At 45.9% G+C, this 25,157-nt stretch overlaps 1 protein-coding gene across 1 annotated transcript in view; it reads right to left on the bottom strand.

Moving 5' to 3' along the window:
- The window catches only part of LOC143973607 (histo-blood group ABO system transferase-like), a 354,850-nt gene extending 330,456 nt beyond the window's left edge, over positions 1-24,394 (bottom strand). The window contains exon 1 of the mRNA XM_077474459.1: positions 24,292-24,394. Within this exon, the coding sequence (XP_077330585.1) occupies positions 24,292-24,346 (55 nt within the window). The 5' untranslated portion in view covers positions 24,347-24,394. The remainder of the gene's footprint in view (positions 1-24,291) is intronic.
- Positions 24,395-25,157: the final 763 nt, after the last annotated feature.

Raw genomic sequence — 25,157 nt, 5'->3', positions numbered from 1 at the left:
TTTTAGACCCATAAATTAGTAGGGGATAGGATCATGCCAGAGGTTAATATTGGAGGGTTTTTGGGAAATCCACAAAGATAAGCAGTACTGCATACACATATATAGATACATTTCTTTTGGGAAGAAATATGAGGAGGTTAATGAGGAAATAGACTCCGGTGACCCCAAAATCTTTTGCTTTTTCTTTCTGTCGCTTAGAAGTTATAAGATAATCTGTTGTGTGGGTCAGAAGGCTGCGTGGTAAAACAGTCGGCTCCCACTGTCAATATGGGTCAGAAACAAGGTAAAGAAGATCCTCCCCCTCTTCCCAACCCAGGAGAAACATGTAAAGATTTTGTAGCCAGAATTTGTGGTACTTATTATGAATTTATAGTCCCATGGGTTTCAAATTTAGCGGGATGGACCGAAACCATACACAGTGTAGACCCCTTTTCCAGGAATGGTAATAACGATAATTTTCATATGGATATGATTAAAGGATTGTGTTTAGGAGATAAGAGAACTTTCCCTTGGTACCCTGGGGATCCTCAATGGGATATGGATTATATGGAAAAGGGAGGGGAGAACTGGTTAAAATACGCCCCATATTGGTTTCAGAGGGAAAATTTGAAACAGAAAAAGCCCACCAAATTTCTAAGTAAGGAAGATTATTACCAGAAACATAGAGAAGAAGCCGATAAAAAGAGAGTTTTCCCTGACCCAACAGCCCCATGCCTGCCAATAGTCAGTCATCCTCCACCCGCATATGTACATGTCTATCCAAGTTTAGCAAAGGAAGATATTGATCTTCTGGCTGGACATTATGCAACCAGACAACGGCAGGTCCCTCCCGCTCCACAACCACAACAGCAGATCTTTTCTGCTCCACAACAAGATAGACAACACCCACAGAGGAGAGAAGCGAGAGCCCAAGTTGAGGTAGCTGAACCAGAAGATCAGGGAGCTATAGGAGAGGTAGTTTCACCACCTGGCCAAGAGCAGGAGGAAGAACAGGAAAACGCTGATAGGGATAAAATATTCAGTCCCCCTAAAACAAAGAGTGGAGCTGTATATTGTAACCCTAATCTTCAAGCGCCTTTCATGACCATTGGAAATGAAATGTTGAAAAAAGTAATAGACATTGAGGACATTGACAGGATAGTAAAACATTGCCCCAAACCCACCGCCTCTGCAGGAGGTACTTTAACTTACTTAAAAAAGGCCTGTAAGGGTAGAAATTACACGCAGGAAGATATGCATCTTATCATTGATGGCATCATAGGACACACCAGTTCCTGGAACTGGGCAAATGTTGCAACTATAAACACTATTGACACTAGAAATGCGGGAACATATGGGTTAAACACAGTACCAGGTAGGAACACCATGTGGACGGAATTAGAGACTGAAATGATGAGAGTATTTAAAAATAAAAGTTCCCTCCCTACTGCCATAGCATGCAAACAAAAGTCAGGAGAGACTGTAGTTGAGTTCTGGAAAGGTTTCATGAAAATTGGACAACAGAAGCTGGATTAGCTATAACTACTGATGTGGGAGCTTTGTTTATTAAAATTTATATGAATAATCTGAAAAACCCCAGTTCGCCTTGGTGGTCAAACAGATGATATCGGAATGGACCACACAGACGATTGACCAATTTCAGGAAACTTTAATACAGAAAGAAGCAGCAGGGTGTTTCGATTTAATAAAAGAGAAAGCAGTGAGTACCCATTATTAGAGTGGAGTGCAAGCCCAGCCTCCCCAAGTTAATGGTGGACAATGGGACAGTGGAAATAGAGGTAGAGGCAGAGGAAGAGGAAGAATTAGAGGGAAAGGGCATGTTTTTTCCAGACCCCCCAGCAGTCACGCACATGTTGTTTTAACTGTGGACAGGAGGGGCACTGGAGAAATCAATGTCCTTATGAATGGAATGACCCGAATACTCAAGATCAAATGCATACACAGGGACCCCAATCTTGCCAACAGAATCAAGTTGCCCCAAAACAACAGGGTCCCCAATTCCCTATACAGTGGAATCAACAACAACTGAAATGAAGCTGCCTAGAAGGTAGTATCCCAGCATTTCCCTTGATCTCACACTCTTACAATGAGCAACCAATTGTGACCTTATATGTTAAATATAGGCCTGTTCCGTTTTTAACCGATTCAGGAGCGACTCGGAGCACCCTCAGTGAGGACTACTACAGAGGTGAGACCAAAATTGCTGAACCTTCTATGGGAATTAATGGGATACCTACCAAAACATACAAAACACCGCCTTTACCAGTAAGTGATGTTGAAGGGGGAGGTGCAACAGTCTTGCATCATTATTTCAGGATTATACCAAAATGTCCCGTGAACCTCTTGGGAAGAGATTTGATGGGAAGATTGGGTATAACACTGAAAATGACCACTGAAGGGGGGCTCTTCGTACACTCCAAGGTAATACCAATATATTACACTGAGGATAGTGATCTCCCTCCACCAGATGATCCGGTATGGTCTAAAAGCTCCTTGGATGTAGGTCTTATTTCTTGTACCCCATACAAGGCAGCTTTAAAATCATGGGCACAGCCGGTTTATCACAAACAATACCCCATTTCAAAAGAAAAAGAGGAAGGAGTTGCTCCAATGGTAGAAAGGTTCCTGCAGCAAGGAATTCTTAAAGAGATACTCTCACCCTACAACACCCCCATTAACCCAGTAAAGAAGCCGGATGGCTCTTACAGGTTTGTACAAGACCTCAGAGCTATAAACAACCTAGTGATACCCATTGCACCCATAGTGCCTGACGTGCCATCACTCCTAACCTCCATACCATCCGATGCAGAGTATTTTTCGGTCATTGACCTTTGTAATGCATTTTTTTCAGTTTCTGTTGACGAAGAGACACAACCTATCTTTTCATTTAATTTCAGAAATCTGCAAATGACGTGGTGTAGAATGCCCATGGGATATGTAGACTCCCCTGTAGTATATACAGTGTCTCTCCAAGCAACCCTGCGGTCCTGGGCACCCCGCCATGGTTCCGTCCTACTTCAATATGTTGATGATTTGTTGTTGTGTAGTCCAAGCCAGAAAGCATGTAAAAATGATGGTTTAGATCTGTTACATTGGTTAGCAGACAATGGTCACAAGGTTTCTAAGAAAAAGCTACAATGGTGTCAGGAAACTGTTGAATACCTTGGTTTTGTACTCTCCAAAGGAGAAAGGAAAATCAGTCACAAGAGAGCTTAGGCTCTTGTGGGTCTGCCCTGCCCACTTACTAAGAAGGACATGCTATCCTTTCTTGGTATGATTGGTTACTGCCGCCAATGGATACCGGATTGTTCCTGCTATGATAATCTCCTGAGGCAAGCCACAGGTACTGACATGCCAGATTGTGTGAAATGGAATGATGAAATGTACAATGCTTTTGTGTATCTTAAAACTGCAATGGTCACAGCTCCTGGACTTGGAATACCTGAATATGGGAAAATGTTTCACTTGTTTGCAAGGGACAATTGTAAAACTTTGGCGGGGGTCCTGGCCCAGGAGCATGGGGGCAAACTCCGCCCTATTGCGTTTTTTTCAAAGGTTGTGCCTATGCCAGTACAGGGCATGCCGGCATTTCTCAGAGCTCTTGCATCCTGTGCAATGGTGGTGGAATTGGCTACATCATTTACTCTAGGACATGCCACCACACTGCATACCACTCACATGTATCCATTCTACTAAAAAACATTCATACCCAGCACATGTCAGCCCAGAGGCTGAGCGATTATGAAGTCATTTTACTTTCTAACCCAAAACTTGAGATAAAATATGCCTCTCCCAATTCTGGCCCAGTTCCAATCCTGAATGCCTTGCTAGGCTTGAAATGGGAAGAGGATGAGGTAGTGCCTCCACATGAATGCATGGACCTCATCCACCAAGACACATCCCCGAGACCAGACATGTCTTCAACTGCTCTCCTTGGAGCAAAGAATGTCTTTGTGGATGGGTCTTATTCAAGACCAAATGATAATACATACCATGCAGAGTATGCTGTTGTTCAGCTGCCTGATAAAATACTGGAAGCAAACCCTGTCCCATTCCAATCAGCACAAGCTGCAGAACTTATAGCTCTTACTAGAGCTTGTCAGCTTTTTGAAGGGCAGGATGTAAACATTTACACAGACTCCAAGTACGCTTATGGTGTTGCACACGATTTTGGAGTTATATGGAAAAGGCGGGGCTACATAGCAGCAGATGGTAAATCCATCTCACATTCCACGCTTGTCACAAGTCTGCTAGAAGCTATACAATTGCCAAGGTCCATAGCTATATTACACTGTAGGGCACATACAGGGCAACAGGATGACATAGCCAAAGGCAACGCCTTAGCTGACAAAGCAGCAAGAGAAGCAGCATCCACACAGCCTGCAAACACACAAATGCCCTTACTCTCACCAGAAATTCCTCTTTTGGATCAAACATTGCGTGATCTCCAAGCATATGCCACAGACCAAGACATCCAGCAATGGAACTCAATAGGTTTGCAGACAAGCCCAGAAACTGACCTTGTCTGCCAAGAGGGGAGACCATGTATCCCTGTAGCCAGCGCACCCATTTTTATTTCACAATACCATGGGATAGGTCACAGAGGGTGGAAAGTCACATGTGAACTTTTGGATAAGGATTTTTACATTTCAGGTCTTCCCTCTCTTGTAAAGGCATGTTTCCAGATGCATCACATGCATTCGGAATAACCCTAGGAACCCTCACAAAGTAAAACATGAACATCTGATATATCCATCTACACCATTCACTCATCTGCAGATAGATTTTACACACATGCCCAAACTAGGTAAAAGACAAGAATATTTGCTCGTAATAGTGGAAGTGTTCTCAAGATGGATAGAAATATTTGTGACTACAAAGGAAGATGCACAAACAGTAGTGAGGATTCTGATACAAGAAATTATTCCAAGGTGGGGTTGCCCACTATAGATCAACTCTGACAATGGTCCTGCATTTGTGGCCAAAGTTTGTTAAGACCTGGTAAAAACACTGAAAATAGAATGGAAGTTTCATATTCCTTACCACCCCCAGAGTTCAGGTATAGTGGAAAGGATGAACAGAACCATTAAAGATAAGATTAGGAAGGCCACTGGAGGTACGTATGCAAATTGGAAGAAGGTCCTCCCAGCTGTACTAGCCGAGGTAAGAATGACACCCTCTAAAAAGACAGGATACTCTCCTTTTGAATTCTTAATGGGTAGGCCATTCCTCACCCCATGGGCCAGACAGCCACTTATGTTAGAAAGAGGGGACCTAGATCTTATTCAGGAAGAATATGTAAAAAAAACGTATTGAAACTTTGGATCAAGTTGAAAGGAACGTTGCTCGCACCTCTCCTTCTTCTTCACAGGAACCTACACACCCTTTTCAGGTGGGTGACACCGTGGTGGTCCAGCAATTGAAACGCACCAAGAAACAGGAGTATCCCTTTGGTCCCCCAACCACAGTGATCGCAGTTACCCGCACAGCTATTCTGGTAGAGGGACAACAGGCCTGGATTCATGCAAGTCGTGTAAAGAAGGTCAACCAGGACCCTAACAAGCAAGGCAAAGACAAAGATAAAGCACAGACAAGTGAAGCAGATAGTCAAGACTCTGAACAAGATGACTTTGCTTATTTCACCACTGACTTCTGGGAAGGCCTTGTGCCTCTTATGCTGGGCTGCCCTGATTGTGTTCCTGCCAACTTTGCTGATAACTAACTGTATTTATCATCCTGAAGATTTGGGACCCATAAAGAGTATTTGTGGAGCCTCTAACACTCTACAACAGAATAATATGAATAATACACATGACAGACACAAGAGAAATGAATACTCAGAAAGTTTTACAGATAAAATGTTATTATTGAAGTTTAAATATAGCTATGCCCAGAAATCTGGATTTGAAAAATGTTGGATATGTAGTAAACTCCATCCTAGCACTGCTAGGATCCCCTTAATGGCAGTACCTCTAAACTTCACCCCCCTCCTTAATGGCACTCCTCCTGTTGTCCTTACAAATGTCACAAGAACGCTTTCAAATAATACCCTTACTTTCCAAATTATTGGTAGAAGTCATTTCCCAGACTGGTGTTTTAGGTTGGGAAACTCCACAAGCGGAGCTGAAGTTTGCCAACAAGCTAAAATTAACTTTTCAATTACATCAATTGAAAGTCCTTTCTTTCACACTTTAGAACCTGCCCTAAACACCACTCTGTTAAACTTTCTTAGCTCCAGTTCCAGTTCCACAGTAGGAAAATTATTGTCGAGTTTAACCTTTTCCAGTCTTTCTGATGAAATGATGACAATATTCAACAAATGATCCTTAGCTCTAGGAAACAGTATTTATATTTGTTGTGGAAAAATCTGTCACCCTTGGATCCCCACTGAACCCCAAGGATGGTGTTATCTTGCAGCCCTAGTCCCCATCATGGGCGTAGTAGGAGATAGCAAGGGAAGACACCTCCTTGAAGCTAGCATGCATCCTAGGTACCCCCTCAAACACCGCAATAAAAGGGAGTTGTTTCTTGAAAAAGATATGGCATGGGCTTGGTTCCCCTCATGGACTGGGTGGGGAATAGACTTAATGAAAAGGTTGAATAATTACACTGGAATCATTGATGAAGTAATGGAAAAGAATTCTGAGGATATTACTAAATTAAATATAGAAACTAGGGCAATTAGAAAACAATTAGAACTACACGAGTTAGCCATAGAAAGCATGAGTGCTGCTTTAACAGGGATATGTGAAAACACAGAAGATTATGAGTGTTGTACCTGGTTTCATAACACAAGTATTGAGCAGTGGCGGCCCGCCCATAGGGGGCGCCCGGGTGCCGCCCCCCCTCCCCCAGGTGTAAAAAAAAAAAGTAAAAAAAAAAAAAAAGTTTAAAAAAAAAAACGGGCCCTTTAAGACATTTAAAAAAAAAATATGTCATTTAACAATTTGACATAGTGTACTGTGGCGCCGGTCACAGTGCACTATGAGAAGCGCCACGTCAATGCAATCACAAGATTGCATCCATGGCGCTTCATTTGCGGGTTAAAAACCCGCCTTGCGGCGCACTGCAGAACGCCGACTGGCTTCCGCCCGTAAAATCACTGTGATTCTACGGGCGGGAGCATTGTCATTCTTAGACAGGCACGTCACTTCCGGCTTTCGGCTGCTTTACGAAACCCGGAAGTGACGTCGGCAGCTCCGTTCCTCAGCCCGAGCGGAGCTGCAAGACAGGCAGGAGGTGAGTCAAGTCACTGCATAAAGACCTTAGTTTCTACTTTGTTAAATGTTCATGCATTTAGCTGAATGAATGGAAAAAAAGCTTTCACACTTCAGCCAGAAAGGTTTCCCCAGGCCAGGCGACTTTTGCCGTGGCCAATCAGAGAATGAGCTCTGAAAGGGAAACTCCTCGACAAATTTCTGAAAAAAAATTGGTGTGGGTTCCCCCTCCGAGAGCATACCAGGCCCTTAGGTCTGGTATGGATTCCAAGGGGAACCCCCTATGCCGAAAAAACGGCGTGGGGGTCCCCCCCAGATCCACACCAGACCCTTATCCGAGCACGCTACCCGGCCGGCCAGGAAGGGGGGTGGGGACGAGCGGGCCCCCCACCCCAAAGCACCTTGTCCCCATGTCGATGAGGACAAGGGCCTCTTCCCGACAACCCTGGCCGTTGGTTGTCGGGGTCTGCGGGCGGGGGGCTTATCGGAATCCGGGAGCCCCCTTTAATAAGGGGGCCCCCGGATACCGGCCCCCCACCCTATGTGAATGAGTATGGGGTACAATGTACCCCTACCCATTCACCTGTGAAAAAAAGTACAAAAAAAAAAAACACAACACAGGGTTAAAATATTTTATTGCACAGCTCCGGGGGTCTTCCGTCTTCGGGGGTCTTCTCGCCGGACTCCTCCGCTATCTTCTTGTAGCTCTTTTGCTAGCGGAGGAGTCCGGCTTTCTTCCTCCCCGCCGGCCTCTTCTTCCGACTTCGGGGGTCTTGTCCCCCTCTTCGGTTCTTCTGCCGGGCCACCGCGCCTTCTTGTAGCTCTTTTACAGGCGGTGACCCGGTCTTCTGTCGCCGCTGCCGCTGCCTTCCGTTCTTCTTCTTCTTCTTCTTCTTGTTCTTCTTCTTCTTCTTCTTCTCCTCCAGGAGATGTTGACTCGACGAGCTCTCCGGCCGCAATGCCAGAGCCGCGCTGTGCTGCCACTTATATAGTGACAATGGGCGGTGTCACATGGGTTGATGTCACATGGGTTGGTCACATGGGTTGATGTCACATGGCGACAGTCCATGTGACATCAACCCATGTGACATCAACCCATGTGACACCGCCCCATTGTCCCTATATAAGTAGCAGCGCAGCGCGTCCCTGGCATTCCGGCCAGGGAGATCGTCGAGGCAACATCTCCTGGAGAAGAAGGAGAGGAAGAAGAAGAAGAAGAAGAACGGGCGGCGGCGGCGGCAGCAGAAGACCGGGCCACCGCCTCTAAAAAAGCTATAAGAAGGCGCAGTAGCCCGGCAGAAGAACCGAAGAAGGGGACAAGACCCCCGAAGTCGGGAGAAGAGGCCGGCGGCGAGGAAGAAAGCCGGACTCCTTCGCTAGCAAAAGAGCTACAAGAAGATAGCGGAGGAGTCCGGCGAGAAGACCCCCGAAGACGGAAGACCCCCGGAGCTGTGCAATAAAATATTTTAACCCTGTGTTGTGTTTTTTTTTTCGTACTTTTTTTCACAGTTGAATGGGTAGGGGTACATTGTACCCCATACTCATTCACATAGGGTGGGGGGCCGGTATCCGGGCCCCCTTATTAAAGGGGGCTCCCGGATTCCGATAAGCCCCCCGCCCGCAGACCCCGACAACCAACGGCCAGGGTTGTCGGGAAGAGGCCCTTGTCCTCATCAACATGGGGACAAGGTGCTTTGGGGTGGGGGGGCCGCACGCCCCCCCCCTCCCCCAAGGCACCCCCCCATGTTGAGGGCACGCGGCCTGGTACGGCTCAGGAGGGGGGGGCCGCCCGCTCGTCCCCACCCCCTTTCCTGGCCGGCCGGGTAGCGTGCTCGGATAAGGGTCTGGTGTGGATCTGGGGGGGACCCCCACGCCGTTTTTTCGGCGTAGGGGGTTCCCCTTGGAATCCATACCAGACCTAAGGGCCTGGTATGCTCTCGGAGGGGGAACCCACGTCAATTTTTTTTTCCGATTACATAAGGGGCGTGTTTTTTGAGAAGTGGGAGGGGCCAAAATGGTGGGCGGGGTCATGATGGGCGGGGTCTGGCGCCCCCCCATCCAAAAACTTCACCAGCCGCCACTGGTATTGAGGTACCAGATTACTATGATATAATTGCACAACACCGGAAAGAAATAAGCAAATTACAAGATGAAGCTAGAAACATTGCTAAGACATGGGATCCTTTTGCAAACCTAAGTTCTGGAATAGGAATACTTACATGGTTAAAAAGTGTTGCCATAACTATAACTATGATTATTCTTTTTGTTTTGTTCCTATATGCCTGTTATAAGCTTATAATGTGCATAATTGTTAAGGCATCCCGAACCCCTGATCCTGCTGCTGCGAATAGAGTTTATCTTAGTATGTATTATGAAAGAAGAAAGATGACATAACTGTGAAAGATAGTGAGTCATATAAATGTCTGAAAGAGGGGAACTGTAAAGAATGATAGCAAGATAGATTCCATTTTGTTCAAGATTTTATGTTTTACTATGAAAACTCTTAAATTCAAATATGAGTTTAAGTTGAAACTCACACATGTTTAAACTGTTATCTATAGAAATTTTCTCGGGGTAATTTTTACATATATATTAAGACTGTGGTGTTTGACCTAGCTCAGGCTTGCGTTTGTTTTAGATAAGATAACGACATCTGTTCAAGAATACATATATTTTGTAGTAAAAATTATGTGAATTTTGTCTTATGGCACCAGCTAATAAGTAAAATATTGACTGAAGCTATTTCTTCTGTATACGTGTAACACTTCAGAAACTCCTCCCTTGTTGTCCCTAGACTGCATATAAGTGCAACTTTCACATTGTTTCAGCAGATATCTTTAAAGTGAATGAATGCAAACCTGTCTCCTGTGTCACATTATTGATATCTCCGGGCCTGGGGGTCTACGGAAGTCTTCCTGCATTACCTGAACCTATCTGGGTGGTCCTAGAAGCTGAATTTCCCTACAGTGTCTTTGGGGGTGCACATAGCAGAGAGTGAAGAAGAGGGTGCAGATCGAGAGGATGAGGAGGGTGCAGAAGAGTAAGGCTGAGTGAGCCACTGAACCAAGTCTGGTGCGTCCTTTAAATGAATTTAACGCACCTTCTGCAACTTCCCACTTTGGCTCAAGCCTGTTGCTCCTGCCCTACCCCTACCACCCCTGTGGAAGGGCCTGCCTCTTCCTCTGCCTGTCATATTTTAAATGACCCTGTGACAAAACTCTCAGTCCCTATACTGATAAAGGACTGCTGCAGTATAGGGCAGCGGTCAGCAGTAGTGCACCTCAACCCTATGTATTGTGGACCTATACCAGTCCTTAAGGAATAGCAGACTGTACCTCACCCAACCCTATGTACTGTAGCACCCTAGACCTTACCAGTCCTTATAAGGACCTTTGTGGAACAAGTAGGTTGTGAATGATTAGCAGACTGTACGTCAGTCCCTATACTGATGAAGGACTGCTGCAGTATAGGGCAGCGGTCAGCAGTAGTGCACCTCAACCCTATGTATTATGGACCTATACCAGTCCTTATGGAATAGCAGACTGTACCTCACTCAACCCTATGTACTATAGCACCCTAGACCTTACCAGTCCTTATAAGGACCTTTGTGGAACAAGTAGGTTGTGAATGATTAGCAGACTGTACGTCAGTCCCTATACTGATGAAGGACTGCTGCAGTATAGGGCAGCAGTCAGCAGTAGTGCACCTCAACCCTATGTATTGTGGACCTATACCAGTCCTTATGGAATAGCAGACTGTACCTCACTCAACCCTATGTACTATAGCACCCTAGACCTTACCAGTCCTTATAAGGACCTTTGTGGAACAAGAAGGTTGTGAATGATTAGCAGACTGCAGCAGAAGGGCAGCAGTCAAGTATAATATTCTTTCTATATTTGGAAGAAAGAATATTATACATGTACAAGCCTATTACCATACCAGTCCTAAAAAGAACCTTTGGGGACCTAATAGTAACAGCTACTGATTAAACTGACTGTCCCTCACTGCCTCACACACAGCTTCCTGCCTGTCCCTATATAAACTGACAAAACAGAGGCTGCTGGAACAATAACTTGAATAGCACTTTTGTGGACCTAATAGTAACAGCTAATGATTAAACTGACTGTCCCTGCAGCACACAGCGTCCTGTCCCTTTCTCTACACTGACAAAAGACACTCAGGCTGCTGCAACAATCACTAGCACAGCACTGTCTCAAACCTATATCCTGAACTACACCTAACACCTAACCATGATACCAGTCCTTAAAAGAACTTTTGTGGACCTAATAAATAGTGATTTGGGTCACTGAAGTCTCTCCCTGCTCCACACAGCAACCTCTCCCTATAGTGACAGAAGAAAGAATGTAAAATGGCCGCCGGATCGGGTCTATTTATAAGTTAGGGGGAATGTCCAAGTGTCCATGTGCTGTAATGTCTCAATTGGCTGTCCTGTACCCCATGATGGATGTGTCATCATAGGTCAAAGTTCTTTTACACAGTAAACATGGAAGTCCGCTGGGCGAACGGCGGCAATAGTCCGCCGATCGGGCGGACAGCGAACAGCCGAAATCCGCCGCGAAACGACCGCCGGGTGAACCGTTCGGCCATCACTACTGCTCACTGCCATTACTAGTAAAAAAAAAAATTATCAATAAAAATGCTATAAAACTATTCCCTATTTTGTAGATGTTATAACTTTTGCGAAAACCAATCAATAAACACTTATGTCCTGACGGAAAATGTGCGATCGGATCATGTTGTTGGAAAATCCGACTGTGTGTGGGCTCTATCGGACTTTCTCCGTTGGATTTTCCGACGCACAAAGTTTGAGAGCAGGATCTAAAATTTGCCAACAACAAAATCCGATCGCATAAATTCCAATCGTGTGTAGACAATTCCGACGTACAAAGTGCCACGCATGCTTAGAATAAACTAAGAGACAAAAGCTATTGGCTACTGGCCCGTTTATAGACCCTACATACGTGTTTGACGTCACCTTGTTCAGAACGATCGGATTTTCCGACAACTTTGTGCGACCATGTGTATGCAACACAAGTTTTGGCCAAAATCCGTCTGGAAAAATCAGACGGAATTTGTGGTCGAAATATCCGACCGTGTGTACAGGGCACAATTGTGATTTTTTTTTTTTTTATACATATGTAGAAGAATACGTATCGGCCTAAACTGGGGAAAAAAATGTTTTTTTAAATATTTTTTGGGGATATTTATTATAGCAAATGTAAAAAAAAAATAGTTTTTTTCAAAATTGTCGCTATTTTTTTGTTTATAGCGCAAAAAATAAAAACCACAGAGGTGATCAAATACCACTGATCAAAAGTCAGTTCATTTCAAAAGTACGGCGGACTGGCACACACACGGCCGTATTGTCCGCCGAAATGAGAGTCCGGTGTACAGATTGGAGTGCAAAAATACTTTCTTAGTCCGCCGGACTTTGGGGTAAAAAAAGTCCGCCGGAGCCTACACACGGGCGGATTGTCCGCCGGACTTTTCCACCGGATTGTTTGATTGTGTGTACGAGGCATTAGATGTAAACCTGTTATGCCCTGTACACACGACCGGTTTTCCCATCGGAATAAACTCTGATGGTTTTTCCAACGGAATTCCACTGAAGCTGTCTTGCGTACACATGATCACACCAAATTCCGACCATCAAGAACGCGGTGACGTACAACATGCAGGATGGGACTAGAAAAAGGAAATTCAATAGCCAGTGCGCCACCCTTTGGGCTCCTTCTGCTAATCTCGTGTTTATTTTGTGTTAGTAGAAGTCTGGTTAGAGATGATTCGTGCTTTTCAGACTCATGCTTTTTACTGCTGTTCAGTTTGTATCTGTTCTTCAGTGCGTGCAGTCAGCACGTATCTGTTTTTCAGTGCATTCTTGTCCACTCATTGGTGATTTTTGCTCGCTCTTCACAGGCCTTGCTGTTCTTCAGTGTGTTCTGTCAGTTCAATCTGATCAGCTGACCATTTTGAAGCCATGTTGCGGGTATGTTCTCATCATAGAGTTCGTGCTGTGTGAGGGCTTGGTGTTGGGGTTCATACTTTGACCCAAGTCCAGTCCATGAACAGGGCGAGGAGGAGTTCATGGACCAAGAATTGGTTACTCCATAGTGACCAATTCTCTCATATGCCTTTGCTGCACGAGATCCAGGAGAATAATCCTGATGATTTCAGGAACTTCCTCAGGATGACAGACCCCATTTTTCACCGTCTGTTGAGTTTGCTGACCCCTTATTTTATGAAGCAGGACACCTGCATGTGGCAAGCCATTACTCCGGAGCACAGGCTAGTCACCACATTGTGGTACTTGGCGACTGGGAGAAGTCTACAGGACCTCAAGTTCTCTACAGGCATCTCCCCCAGGCTCTGGGGATCATTATTCCAGAGACCTGTTCTGCCATCATTCAGGTCCTGCAGAAGAACTACATTAGGTTAAGTTTTATCCTTTAATATCACATTCTATGTATTTCTTTCATCATTCCCTAATTGCCATGATTGTAATATGCTGTTAATGTCCCCTTTATCCTCATGCATGCTGTAAGCTTTTAATACTCCTTTTTTGGCCTACATGTACAGTACATTTGCCTTCACTAACCTCCCCAGCATGCTATCCTGGACCCATATACACCTATAGCCTAGTCACTTAACAATGTATTTTGTCAGCTCCATTGTAGTGCTTTACCCAAAACACCCCCTAAAATGTGTAAAAATGTTATGTGCGTGCTTAAATTCAGGCAGAGTGCCAGAGGATTTTTTTGGGTCCCAAATTCAGCTCAAACCCTCCCCGCCCCCCCTAAAATGTTTACAATGGGCCATCAGAGGGGGTGAGGAATCTGATAAGTGGACCTTAGATTTTTGTCTTTAAATACTCCTTAAAAAAAAGTTATACTGATGTTGCCCAAGAATGTTTTTGTGTAATCTGCTTGCAATGTTTATGTGCAAAAGTACTAATATTTTTTTTTTCTATTTTGACTCCACAGTTTCCTTCCACGCCACAGGAATGGCAGACTGTGGCCTCCCATTTTACCAACCATTGGGACTTTCACAACTGTGGAGGGGCTATAGATGGGAAGCATGTCCACATCATGCCACCACCCCATTCGAGGTCTTACTATTATAACTATAAGGGGTTTAATAGTATAGTGTTAATGACGGCGGTGACGGCACAATATGAGTTCCTCTATGTGGATGCTGGGAAGAATGGCTGGATGGAGGAGTCTTTTCCCATACGGAGTTTTACCAATGTCTCCAGACTGGTGGCCTGTCATTGCCACCTGATGCTGACAACGTGGAAGGACTCCCGTTCGTCTTTCTTGCTGATGAAGCATTCGGTCTGGGTGAGCACCTGATGAGGCCATTCTCCCAAAGGACCCTCACCCAGGAGAGGAGGGTTTTTAACTACCGGCTGGCCAGAGCGAAAAGCTTGGTTGAGAATACCTTCTGGATAAGGGCCAGCCAGTTTCTGTTTCTGACAGCAATCCATATGGCGGACTACCAAATTAACGATATATCCTGTTGCGTATTGCACAATTTTTTATGGACAAATGCTCAAAATTATCTTGCCTCAGTTGGGCCTGAGGCCGGACTTATTAGTGCTAATCCCCTGATGGGCCTGGATACTGGCCGTACTGGCTTGGCCCCCCAAAGCGCTCGTGAAGTTCGCAGAAATACATCAATTATTTTATGGGTGGGGGGGGGGGGGGCATTGCTATGCCAGACAATGTCTAAAACATTTTGTAATAAAAAAAATTTTATCTGATAAAATCTTGAATTTTCTTTATTGCTTGTGCTTTTTTTTGGCTACTCCTAGATTCTCCTAGTACACTTGTAGTGCCTTTTCCTTTAGTAAATAAGCCCCATTGTCACTGTAAACACAAAATTACTTCAAAAACTGGTATTGAACATTTAACCACTTTCAGACCGGACCATTTTGCTGGTAAATGACCAGAGGTCTTTTTACACTTTGGCACTGCGCTGCTTTAACTGGTAATTGCGCGGTCATGCAATGTTGTACCCAAACAAAATTTGTGTCCTTTTCTTCCCACAAATAGAGCTTTCTTTTGATGGTATTTGATTGCCTCTGCGATTTTTATTTTTTGCGATATAAACGTAAAAAGACCGCAAATTTTGAAAAAAAATGATATTTTCTACTTTTTGTTATTAGAAAAATCCAATAAACTCAATTTTAGTCATACATTTAGGCCAAAATGTATTCAGCCACATGTCTTTGGTAAAAAAAAAGTCAATAATTGTATATTTATTGGTTTGCGCAAAAGTTGTCACATCTACAAACTAAGGTACGTTTTCTGGAATTTACGCAGCTTTTAGTTTACGACTGCCTATCTCATTTCTTGAGGTGCTAAAATGGCAGGGCAGTACAAAACCCCCCCAAATGACCCCATTTTGGAAAGTAGACCCCCTAAGGAAATTGATAAGAGGCATGTTGAGCCCATTGAATATTTTATTTTTTTGCCTCAAGCGATTGAATAATGACAAAAAAAAATTTTTTATTTTTTTTTACACAAAGTTGTCACTAAATGATATATTGCTCACACATGCTATGGGCGTATGTGAAATGACACCCCAAAATAAATTCTGCTGCTTCTCCTGAGTACGGGGATACCACATATGTGGGACTTTTTGGGAGCCTAGCCGCGTACGGGGCCCCGTAAACCAAGCACCGCCTTCAGGCTTTCTAAGGGCGTAAATTTTTGAGTTCACTTCTCACTACCTATTACAGTTTTGAAGGCCATAAAATGCCAAGATGGCACAAAACCCCCACAAATGACCCCATTTTAGAAAGTAGACACCCCAAGCTATTTGCTGAGAGGCATGTTGAGTTCATGGAATATTTTATATTTTGCCACAAGTTGCGGGAAAATTACAAACTTTTTTTTTTTTTTTTTCACAAAGTTGTCACTAAATGATATATTGCTCACACATGCCATGGGCATATGTGAAATGACACCCCAAAATAAATTCTGCTGCTTCTCCTGAGTACGGGGATACCACATATGTGGGACTTTTTGGGAGCCTAGCCGCGTACGGGGCCCCGAAAACCAAGCACCGCCTTCAGGCTTTCTAAGGGCGTACATTTTTGAGTTCACTTCTCACTACCTATTACAGTTTTGAAGGCCATAAAATGCCAAGATGGCACAAAACCCCCACAAATGACCCCATTTTAGAAAGTAGACACCCCAAGCTATTTGCTGAGAGGCATGTGGAGTCCATGGAATATTTTATATTTTGCCACAAGTTGCGGGAAAATTACAAACTTTTTTTTTTTTTTTTTTTTTCACAAAGTTGTCACTAAATGATATATTGCTCACGCATGCTATGGGCATATGTGAAATGACACCCCAAAATAAATTCTGCTGCTTCTCCTGAGTACGGGGATACCACATATGTGGGACTTTTTGGGAGCCTAGCCGCGTACGGGGCCCCGAAAACCAAGCACCGCCTTCAGGCTTTCTAAGGGCGTTACAGTTTTGAAGGCCATAAAATGCCAAGATGGCACAAACCCCCCCCAAATGACCCCATTTTGGAAAGTAGACACCCCTAAATTTAGGGGTACACTAGTGAGACTAGGTAATAAATGGCGGGTGCCCTGAAACTATAAAAAAATAACTAACCAACCAGCGTCACCTGTAACAGTTATATGGTGATCACTGGTGAAAGGGTTAACTAGGGGGCAATCAGGGGGCTTTATGCGGTAGTATATGGGGGTCCCTGGCGCTATAAAAAGCTGCGGCGAACCTAAATACCTACCTGCCTAACTAGCGTCACCTGTGACACTAATACAGCGATCAGAAAAACGATCGCTTATTAGGCTGGGTTCACACTGGAGCGATGCGGGAACGCCACGAATGCGCGGCGGGTTCCCGCATCGCATGCCTCCCGGCGGCAGTTCACACTGCCCTATGCGAACTGCTGGGAGTGTCAGTGAAATGTTACTGACACCCCCAGATCAGTTCGCATATCGCAGTGCGATCTGCAAACTCGGATCGCATGGTGTGAACACCCATGCGATCCGATTCTGCTGCGGACCAAAAAAAGGGTCCCGTGCGAATTTGCGGCGGGTGTGGCGGGTGCGGCGAATGGCTGAACTCGAATCGCACAGAGATCGGATGTGATTTGCACTGCAGTGCGGTGCGAATCACATCCGTTCTCAAACCGCTGCAATGTGAACCCAGCCTTAGTGACACTGGCGACGGGGGGTGATCACGGGGTTAAACCTTTATTGGGGGGGTTAGGGGGGTACCTTAGAACTAAAGGGGGCTAACCCTAACTGCCCTAACAGTTATTAGTCACAAATGACACCCGCCGGGTGATCAGGGGGTTAAACCTTTATTAGGTAATAAATGGCGGGTGCCCTGAAACTATAAAAAAATAACTAACCAACCGGCGTCACCTGTAACAGTTATATGGTGATCACAGGTGAAAGGGTTAACTAGGGGGCAATCAGGGGGCTTTATGCGGTAGTATATGGGGGTCCCTGGCGCTATAAAAAGCTGCGGCGAACCTAAATACCTACCTGCCTAACTAGCGTCACCTGTGACACTAATACGGCGATCAGAAAAATGATCGCTTATTAGGCTGGGTTCACACTGGAGCGATGCGGAAACGCCGCGAATCCGCGGCGGGTTCCCGCATCGCATGCCTCCCGGCGGCAGTTCACACTGCCCTATGCGAACTGCTGGGAGTGTCAGTGAAATGTTACTGACACCCCCAGATCAGTTCGCATATCGCAGTGCGATCTGCAAACTCGGATCGCATGGTGTGAACACCCATGCGATCCGATTCTGCTGCGGGCCAAAAAAAGGGTCCCGTGCGAATTTGCGGCGGGTGCGGCGGGTGTGGCGGGTGCGGCGGGTGCGGCGAATGGCTGAACTCGAATCGCACAGAGATCGGATGTGATTTGCACTGCAGTGCGGTGCGAATCACATTCGTTCTCATAAACCGCTGCAATGTGAACCCAGCCTTAGTGACACTGGCGACGGGGGGTGATCACGGGGTTAAACCTTTATTGGGGGGGTTAGGGGGGTACATTAGAACTAAAGGGGGCTAACTCTAACTGCCCTAACAGTTATTACAGTCACAAATGACACCAATGCAAAAAAAAAAAAAAAAAAAAAAAATGACATTGGTGTCACTGTGACTGGGGGGCAGGGGTAATTGGGGGGGTAAAGGGGGGTAAAGGGGGGGTGTGAGTGTGCCTGGCATGTTCTACTGTGTGTGTAGAGTGTTGGTGCAACTCACCGATCCGCTCTCCTCCGTGTCAGAACGAAAAATACCGACACGGAGGAGAGAATACATCACTTCCTCTCCTGTGTTTACATTACAGGAGAGGAAGTGATGTCACGGGGGATTTCCATTCGTCGAGAGCGATCGCGAGGGGGTGGCCATGAATGAATGGCCGCCCCCTCATCCCGGATCGCTCTCGAAGGAATGCCGACCGCCGCAGGCACCGGGGGGGGGCCCGATCGGGACCCCCACCCGCGGGCAGGCAGGGACTTATATATACGCCCATATGCCTGCCCGTGCCATTCTGCCGACGTATATCGTCGTGCGGCGGTCGGCAAGTGGTTAAAGAAGCCACACATTGTTGATTATCAAAATTTTTACTGTGTGTGTTCTAAAATATTTGTGTAAAATAAAAAATAAAAATGTTAATTTTTTTACAAATTTTTTTTTGTTCTAAATAAGAATGTTTAAAAACATAACATACAAAACACTTGAACTTACAAAGTTAAACGTAGAAAAACTGAAGGCAATATCAGACATTATAGTATGTTCAAAATGTCTTGATATTGCCTTCATCAGCTGGGCTGATGTCACCCCTGTAAAAGCCAAATTTTAAAGATGCACACAATTTGAGAGTCAAAATGGGTATTTCCCTCCTGATCACATGACTAATATCAACATGTGCTATCTACCATCATGGGGGATCAATGGACGTGTTTTGGAGGTGCAATCCCTTCCTCTCACCTACTTCATTTGGGAGGAAGGGGTTGCACCCACAAAACGCATACATTGATCTTCCGTGATGGCAGATTCCACATGTTTACACACTATGTGCATCTTCAAAATGTGGCTTTTAAACATTTGAAAAAAAAAAATGGTTTTCTAAAACCAAAAATCTTATTAAAATGTTTGCCTTTTGAAGATCTTTTATATTCTCCTCAATACATCAATCATGTTCTTCATTTGTTGTTCAAGGACATTGAGTTTATTCCTTATGATGTCGATTTCCCGATTCCACACCATGATGTCCTGGATTAGGAGTTGTGCACTTGTGAAATGTTGAGCCTGCCAAATATGCAGGCATACTTATATTACCTGAAGCTGGGGTGTCAGACACTCACCTGTTGTGGTGACAAGTTTGCCCACTTCTTCCACCTCTCCTTCCTCCAGATCCTTGGGGTGTGTTGTTGTTCTGAGTACCCATTCTTTATGAGAATGAAACAAAAGGTATACTTAGCACACAGATACTTAGCCATGACCAAATGTATTTAACCGTATCTGCCCAAAACATCTTATTTAATGAGCAAACGATGTTTACTATGACTGATTACTGTGCCCACTAACCTGAAACTTGTCATTTTAAAATGAACTACAGTAAATAAACACAGCACATGGAGCAGCATGCAAGTAATAAGAAGAAGAAGAACACAGGAGAAATAATTACTTTTTCAAAGTACTTTCTTGATCATTCTGTACTGATCCAGCTCCCTCAGTTTCAGGTCTGACCAGCGTTTTCTCAATTGCTCCTTGGATTGTTGTACCCCAAAATTTCTGTGCAGACTCTTCACAACTTTAGTCATGATCTTGGCCTTTCTCACATTTGGTTTTAGGTCCATACTTCCCATCATAGTCACTCATCCTCAAGATGTCCACCATCTCCACCATATCACCAAAGGACATATTTGAGGCCTTAAATCTTCGCCTCCGGGATCGGGATATTTCTGCCTCCGGGCTTTCCTCCTCGTTACTGGAATTATTAATAACAGACACCTGCTGCATCTCCGCCATGTCACTCCTACTGTGCACCGAAGCGAAGGGGCAGGGAATAGACTAGAAAGAATGTCAGACGCGGGCGACGCATGAGCAGTGTATATAAAGTAACACGTGTGTGTCGTATGTACATTCGGTGTGCTGAGGAAGGAGGACGAACGTTCTAACGAAGGTAACAATTAAACTTTGGTACATCAGTGGCCTATACTATTTCAAGTTTGAGGCCTATATTGGGATAAGATTATCAGAATTTAGGCTGACATTAGTGTTTTTGCCTTGTGTATTGTCTTACAGCAAATATGAATCACTTTAAGGACCCAGAATTTATGCCCAGTTTCATTGACAAGTACAGTACAATAACATAAATTAATATATTCAGCTGCAAGCATTGCAAAACAAGGTGTCTCAACAGTCTAACCACCAGCGGTGATGCCACTGAGTTAATCACCTGTACCACCGCTAGGTTAGCCGCATGAAATCTTAATTTCAAATTTCGAAAGGATTCACTCCTCAACTCCTCAGCCAAAATCACTGGAAACAGTTCCAGTAACAACATATTCTTCACCAGCCCTGCCTCCTTCCACGACTACAGCCAAGGCCCGGCACTCCATTCCCCCTGGAAAAAGGCTCCGAAACACCCTGAGCCAGAAGCATCAGTGTATAGTTCCAAATCATAATGGCTAACTGGCCCTGACATCCACAGAAATTATCCAGGAATGTGTGCCATATCTTAAGATCCTCCCTGCGCACCCTCAACAAACGTATATAGTGCTTGGGGGCGCTAACCCCAGCAGTACTTGCCGACAGCCTCCTGCAAAATACTCTCCCCATAGGCAATATGCGCCACGCAAAGTTCAACTTCCCCAGCAACGACTGGAGGGTTCGAAGTTCCACCTTTATGCAATTCCATGATACCCTGAATCTCCGCCTGTAACGCCCTTAGCTTGGGCCTTCATTCCATCGCGTCGGAGTCCAGGATGATGCCCAAAAAACTCAGCACTGTAGCTGGGCCTTCCATCTTCTCCGGCGCCAAGGGGATCCCAAACTTCTCTGCCACATTTTCAAGCGTTGCCAACAATATCGCACAGACCTCCGACGATGCCGGACCCACGCAGAGGAAATCATCCAAGTATTGAATGATAGAATTCACTCCTGTGACGTCCCGCACCACCCATTCCATGAAAGAACTAAATTGTTCAAACAGGGAACATGATATAGAGCAACCCATGGGCAGGCAGCAATCCACATATAACTCCCCATGCCACTGGCAACCTAAAAGCCAGAAGCTACCCAGATGGACCGGGAGCAATCGGAAAGCTGACTCAATGTCGGCTTTTGCCATCAGTGGCCCTTTTCCGGACCGCCGCCCCCAAAAACTGCCGCATCGAAGGACGTATACGAGACTGCGCAGATCTCTGAGTCGATTGCATCATTGACCGATCCCCCTTTAGGAAACGATAAACGATGAATCAACTGAAACTTGTTCGGCTCCTTCTTGGGCACCACCCCCAGCGGTGAGCCCACCAAATATGGTAGCGGCAATTAAGGAAAAGGACCCCCCATGCGGCTGAATGCCACTTCCTTCCGTAGTTTTTACGAAACCACCGGATGTTGCTAGGCCAACCTCAAGGGGGACTATCCTCCATCCTTTTGGGAATCCGAAAACCCTCAGTAAATTCCAGCCCCAGTAACCGCGTTGCTTCCCGGTCCGGGTATCTATCAAGGAAAGGCTGCATCCTTTCTACCCACACTGGCATTTTCCCCTTTACTGCCAGACTCTCCTGAGCGCCCCTTTCCTTATTTAAAGCAGTGGGATGCTGGATGCGCTCCCCCGCACCCGGAGCACTCATGCTTATACTTACATGATCCCCTGAACCTGCATGTACCTTCGTTATACTGCCAGCACACTCCTCTCTTCTCTTCTTTGAGGCCAATTGTCCAGGATTGGATGATCCACCGCCCCCCTTTTGAAAAAACTGTCTCGTCGATCTCGCCAACATCATCAAGCGCATCCACTAGCTGATGTCCTTGTGGTCCCACCTCAAGGACGGATGTATTGCCCCCGCTGCTGAAATTGCTTGTCTTAGCGCAGCCACGCTGTTCCCCCATATAATCTATAAGCTTCACCAAAGCCATCTAGATAACAAAACAATGCTGAGCAGTGTTCCGGGTTCTTTTCCCCGATAACACTTGCCAGAATGGCAAAGGCCTGCAACCAGTTCGGAAATGTTCTGGGTATGAGCCTGTACCTTCTCTTCTCCTCATCTTCCTTCTTATGATCCTCCAGCTTCACCCTGTCCAGGTTGACCTTTTCTAATGGTAAGAGTGCAGAAATCTCCACATACTCACCCTTCCAGATTTTTTTCTCGCACTTCGGGCTTGAGGTGTGCACCTCACACTTCGCCGCGCCCACCAGCCGGACTAAATATTGTTTTTTCGAAGCCTCCCCGTTGCATCTCCAGCTGCCTTGGGCATCTTGTCCTGACCCGCCGCCATTGCAGGAGCCTCTGGTGGCGTCACCGCTGCAGGGGCCCCAGACTCCGGTCATGCCCACCCCACCACTCCCCCCAGGAGTTATCCATGCCACTACCGGCAACCCCTATTCCCCCTGTCCCCGGCTCAAACCTCTGCACTAACTCCTTAAACCCCGCTAGGAAACCCTGTAGCCTTGCATCTGCCGTAGCATGGTCAGTGACTGATGCAGCCAGAGAGGGGGACATGGTCGCATGCGACCGTTCCGCTAAGGGTTGACTAACCCAATTAGCCCCTCCCCCCAAACCCCCACCCCATAACTATCTACAGATAAATGAGAGCAAAATGACTTACCAGGTTGCCTGGGCAGATTACCCCCAGCCGACGGTCCCGCCTGCAATGCTGCAGGAAGTCCTTGTCGTCCCTCCTCCTCCGACAGCTCCCCCTCAGATCGCTCCATCGCCATCTCTTCCTCCCCCACCCGACAGCCCTCCAGTGGAGTCCTCACAGGATGCTGATGATTCGCTTGGTTCTGGGCCCCCGCCTCCGAGCACCCGATCCGCCCACCGACTTGCTTTCCCAGGGCCTCTGCTGTTGGATGAACCATGCCGCACTAGGCCACCGCTCACATCAGCTTCTGGCCTCTGTTTCTGAATGACTGCCTGCTGAGTCACCAGAGCGCCAGGTGGCCATTGCTGATGACTTCTTCTTAGCACCCGCCCCAGTCGCTGCCAGGCCAGTCTCAGGGCCTTTGCTCCCCACCTCCTTCTGCGCCCAGCATCCGCTCTGGAGCTGCTGGTGCCATCTCCTCCTCTGCCCATGCGGATGTGTTTCCTGAGCTCCCCAGCCCCCTGCACCACCGCACGCTTCACTGCAGGCTCTGGGGGTTTCCTCCCTGTTCACCCCGTCCTCCGATGGGTGGGGGGGGTCGGGCTCCACCCCCCTCCACTCCTAAACCAATCTTACCTCTTCCTTAACTTAACCTTGTTGCTAGGCCACCCTGATTAACTCAGTCATGACCGCTCTGCGTTTATTTCTTTCTGCTTTTTACTACGGGCTTACTAGATTGGGCTCCAAATTATATGGACTCCTCAAGCTACCAATTTTCTTTTCCACAGAATAAATGGAGATTTTATTTTCTGAAAATACTTGCCTATGTGTTTTTATTCAAATAGGACAGTTTGTTTGTGAGTAGGCAGGTACATTTCTAAAATACTATATCAAACACTCTGAACTGGATGGACTGGTGTCTTTATTCAACCTTACTAACTATGAAACTATGAAATTAACCTCCTTGAAGTTAAAAAATACAAGATAATTGTATTTATGAAATAATGTTATTAAAGAAATAAAGAGGCTTTAGATTAGTACGTGTTTGAGCCTTCTTTTTCTTGTGGTTTCCAGGAGTTGGTCTTTCCCTGTATGGGTGTTTGGCAGCTGGAATAAAGTGCCATAAATTTTGGAGACTATTCAGTCACAAGATCTGCACATGGAAAAGCTGGTAGAGCAACAGTCCCATTTACTACAAATATACAGGCAAATATAAAGCAGAGATCAAGGTACTTACATTGTTCAAGAAACATTGTAGAGGCTTGTTCCGAGAAGATGAAGCACAGTGTCATGAAGTGTGCTCAGTCTGGAGGAATACAGCCCACAATATGTTGCAAGATTTAATTTGTATGGAAATGGATTCCTAGGCTCGCCAGCCTCTTTAACCACTTCAGCCCTGGAAGAATTGGCTGCTCAATGACCAGGTTATTTTGCACTATACGACACTGCGTTGCTTTAACTGACAATTGCTCAGTTGTGCAACTCTGTACCCAAACAAATTTACATCCTTTTTACCCACAAATAGAGCTTTCCTTTGGTGGTATTTGATTATCTCTGCAGGTATTACTTTTTGCGCTATAAACAAAAAAAGTGACAATTTTGAAAAAAAACCCATAATAATTTGTATTTTTTGTTTTAATAAAAAAATTTTTTACCTGCGGAGTGTTGTGACGGTGGTGAGCAGGAGCAGTGAGAGGACACCAGGGGCCTAGACCAGTCGGAGAAGCCATTCAGGCGGCCAACGAATGCAGCGCACAGGACGAGAGAAACGCCACAGATCCTCGGCAGCCAGAGCGGGACCCTCTGGGGTGCAGCCAGCAGTCGTACAGCAGGAAGAGGCCAGCGACAGATCGGAGGGAGAACTGTCCAGGTCGGAGCGGGACGAGGATCAGGGACATTCGTCAGCGGTAGATATCGGTGTGGCGGCTGATGCGCCCAGTCCTGGGCAGCCCGGTGAGTGCACTTCTACTTTATCTGTTTCGGCTTTATTAGAACAGTTGTTGGAGCGGGGTAAGGCAGGTGGGTCCCCCAGGGAGGGTAGTTATTCAGGGGTAAGCGGGGTACGGCACCACGCTGAGCAGCCCCAGGAGGTAGGGAAGAGGG

Source organism: Lithobates pipiens, unplaced genomic scaffold (genome assembly GCF_037356315.1).
Source record: "Lithobates pipiens isolate NorthernLeopardFrog02 unplaced genomic scaffold, aLitPip1_a1.2 Scaffold_85, whole genome shotgun sequence".
Lineage (NCBI taxonomy): Eukaryota > Metazoa > Chordata > Amphibia > Anura > Ranidae > Lithobates > Lithobates pipiens.
The sequence above is the reverse complement of the archived record's forward strand: the minus strand, read 5'-3'. Positions and strand labels throughout refer to the sequence as shown.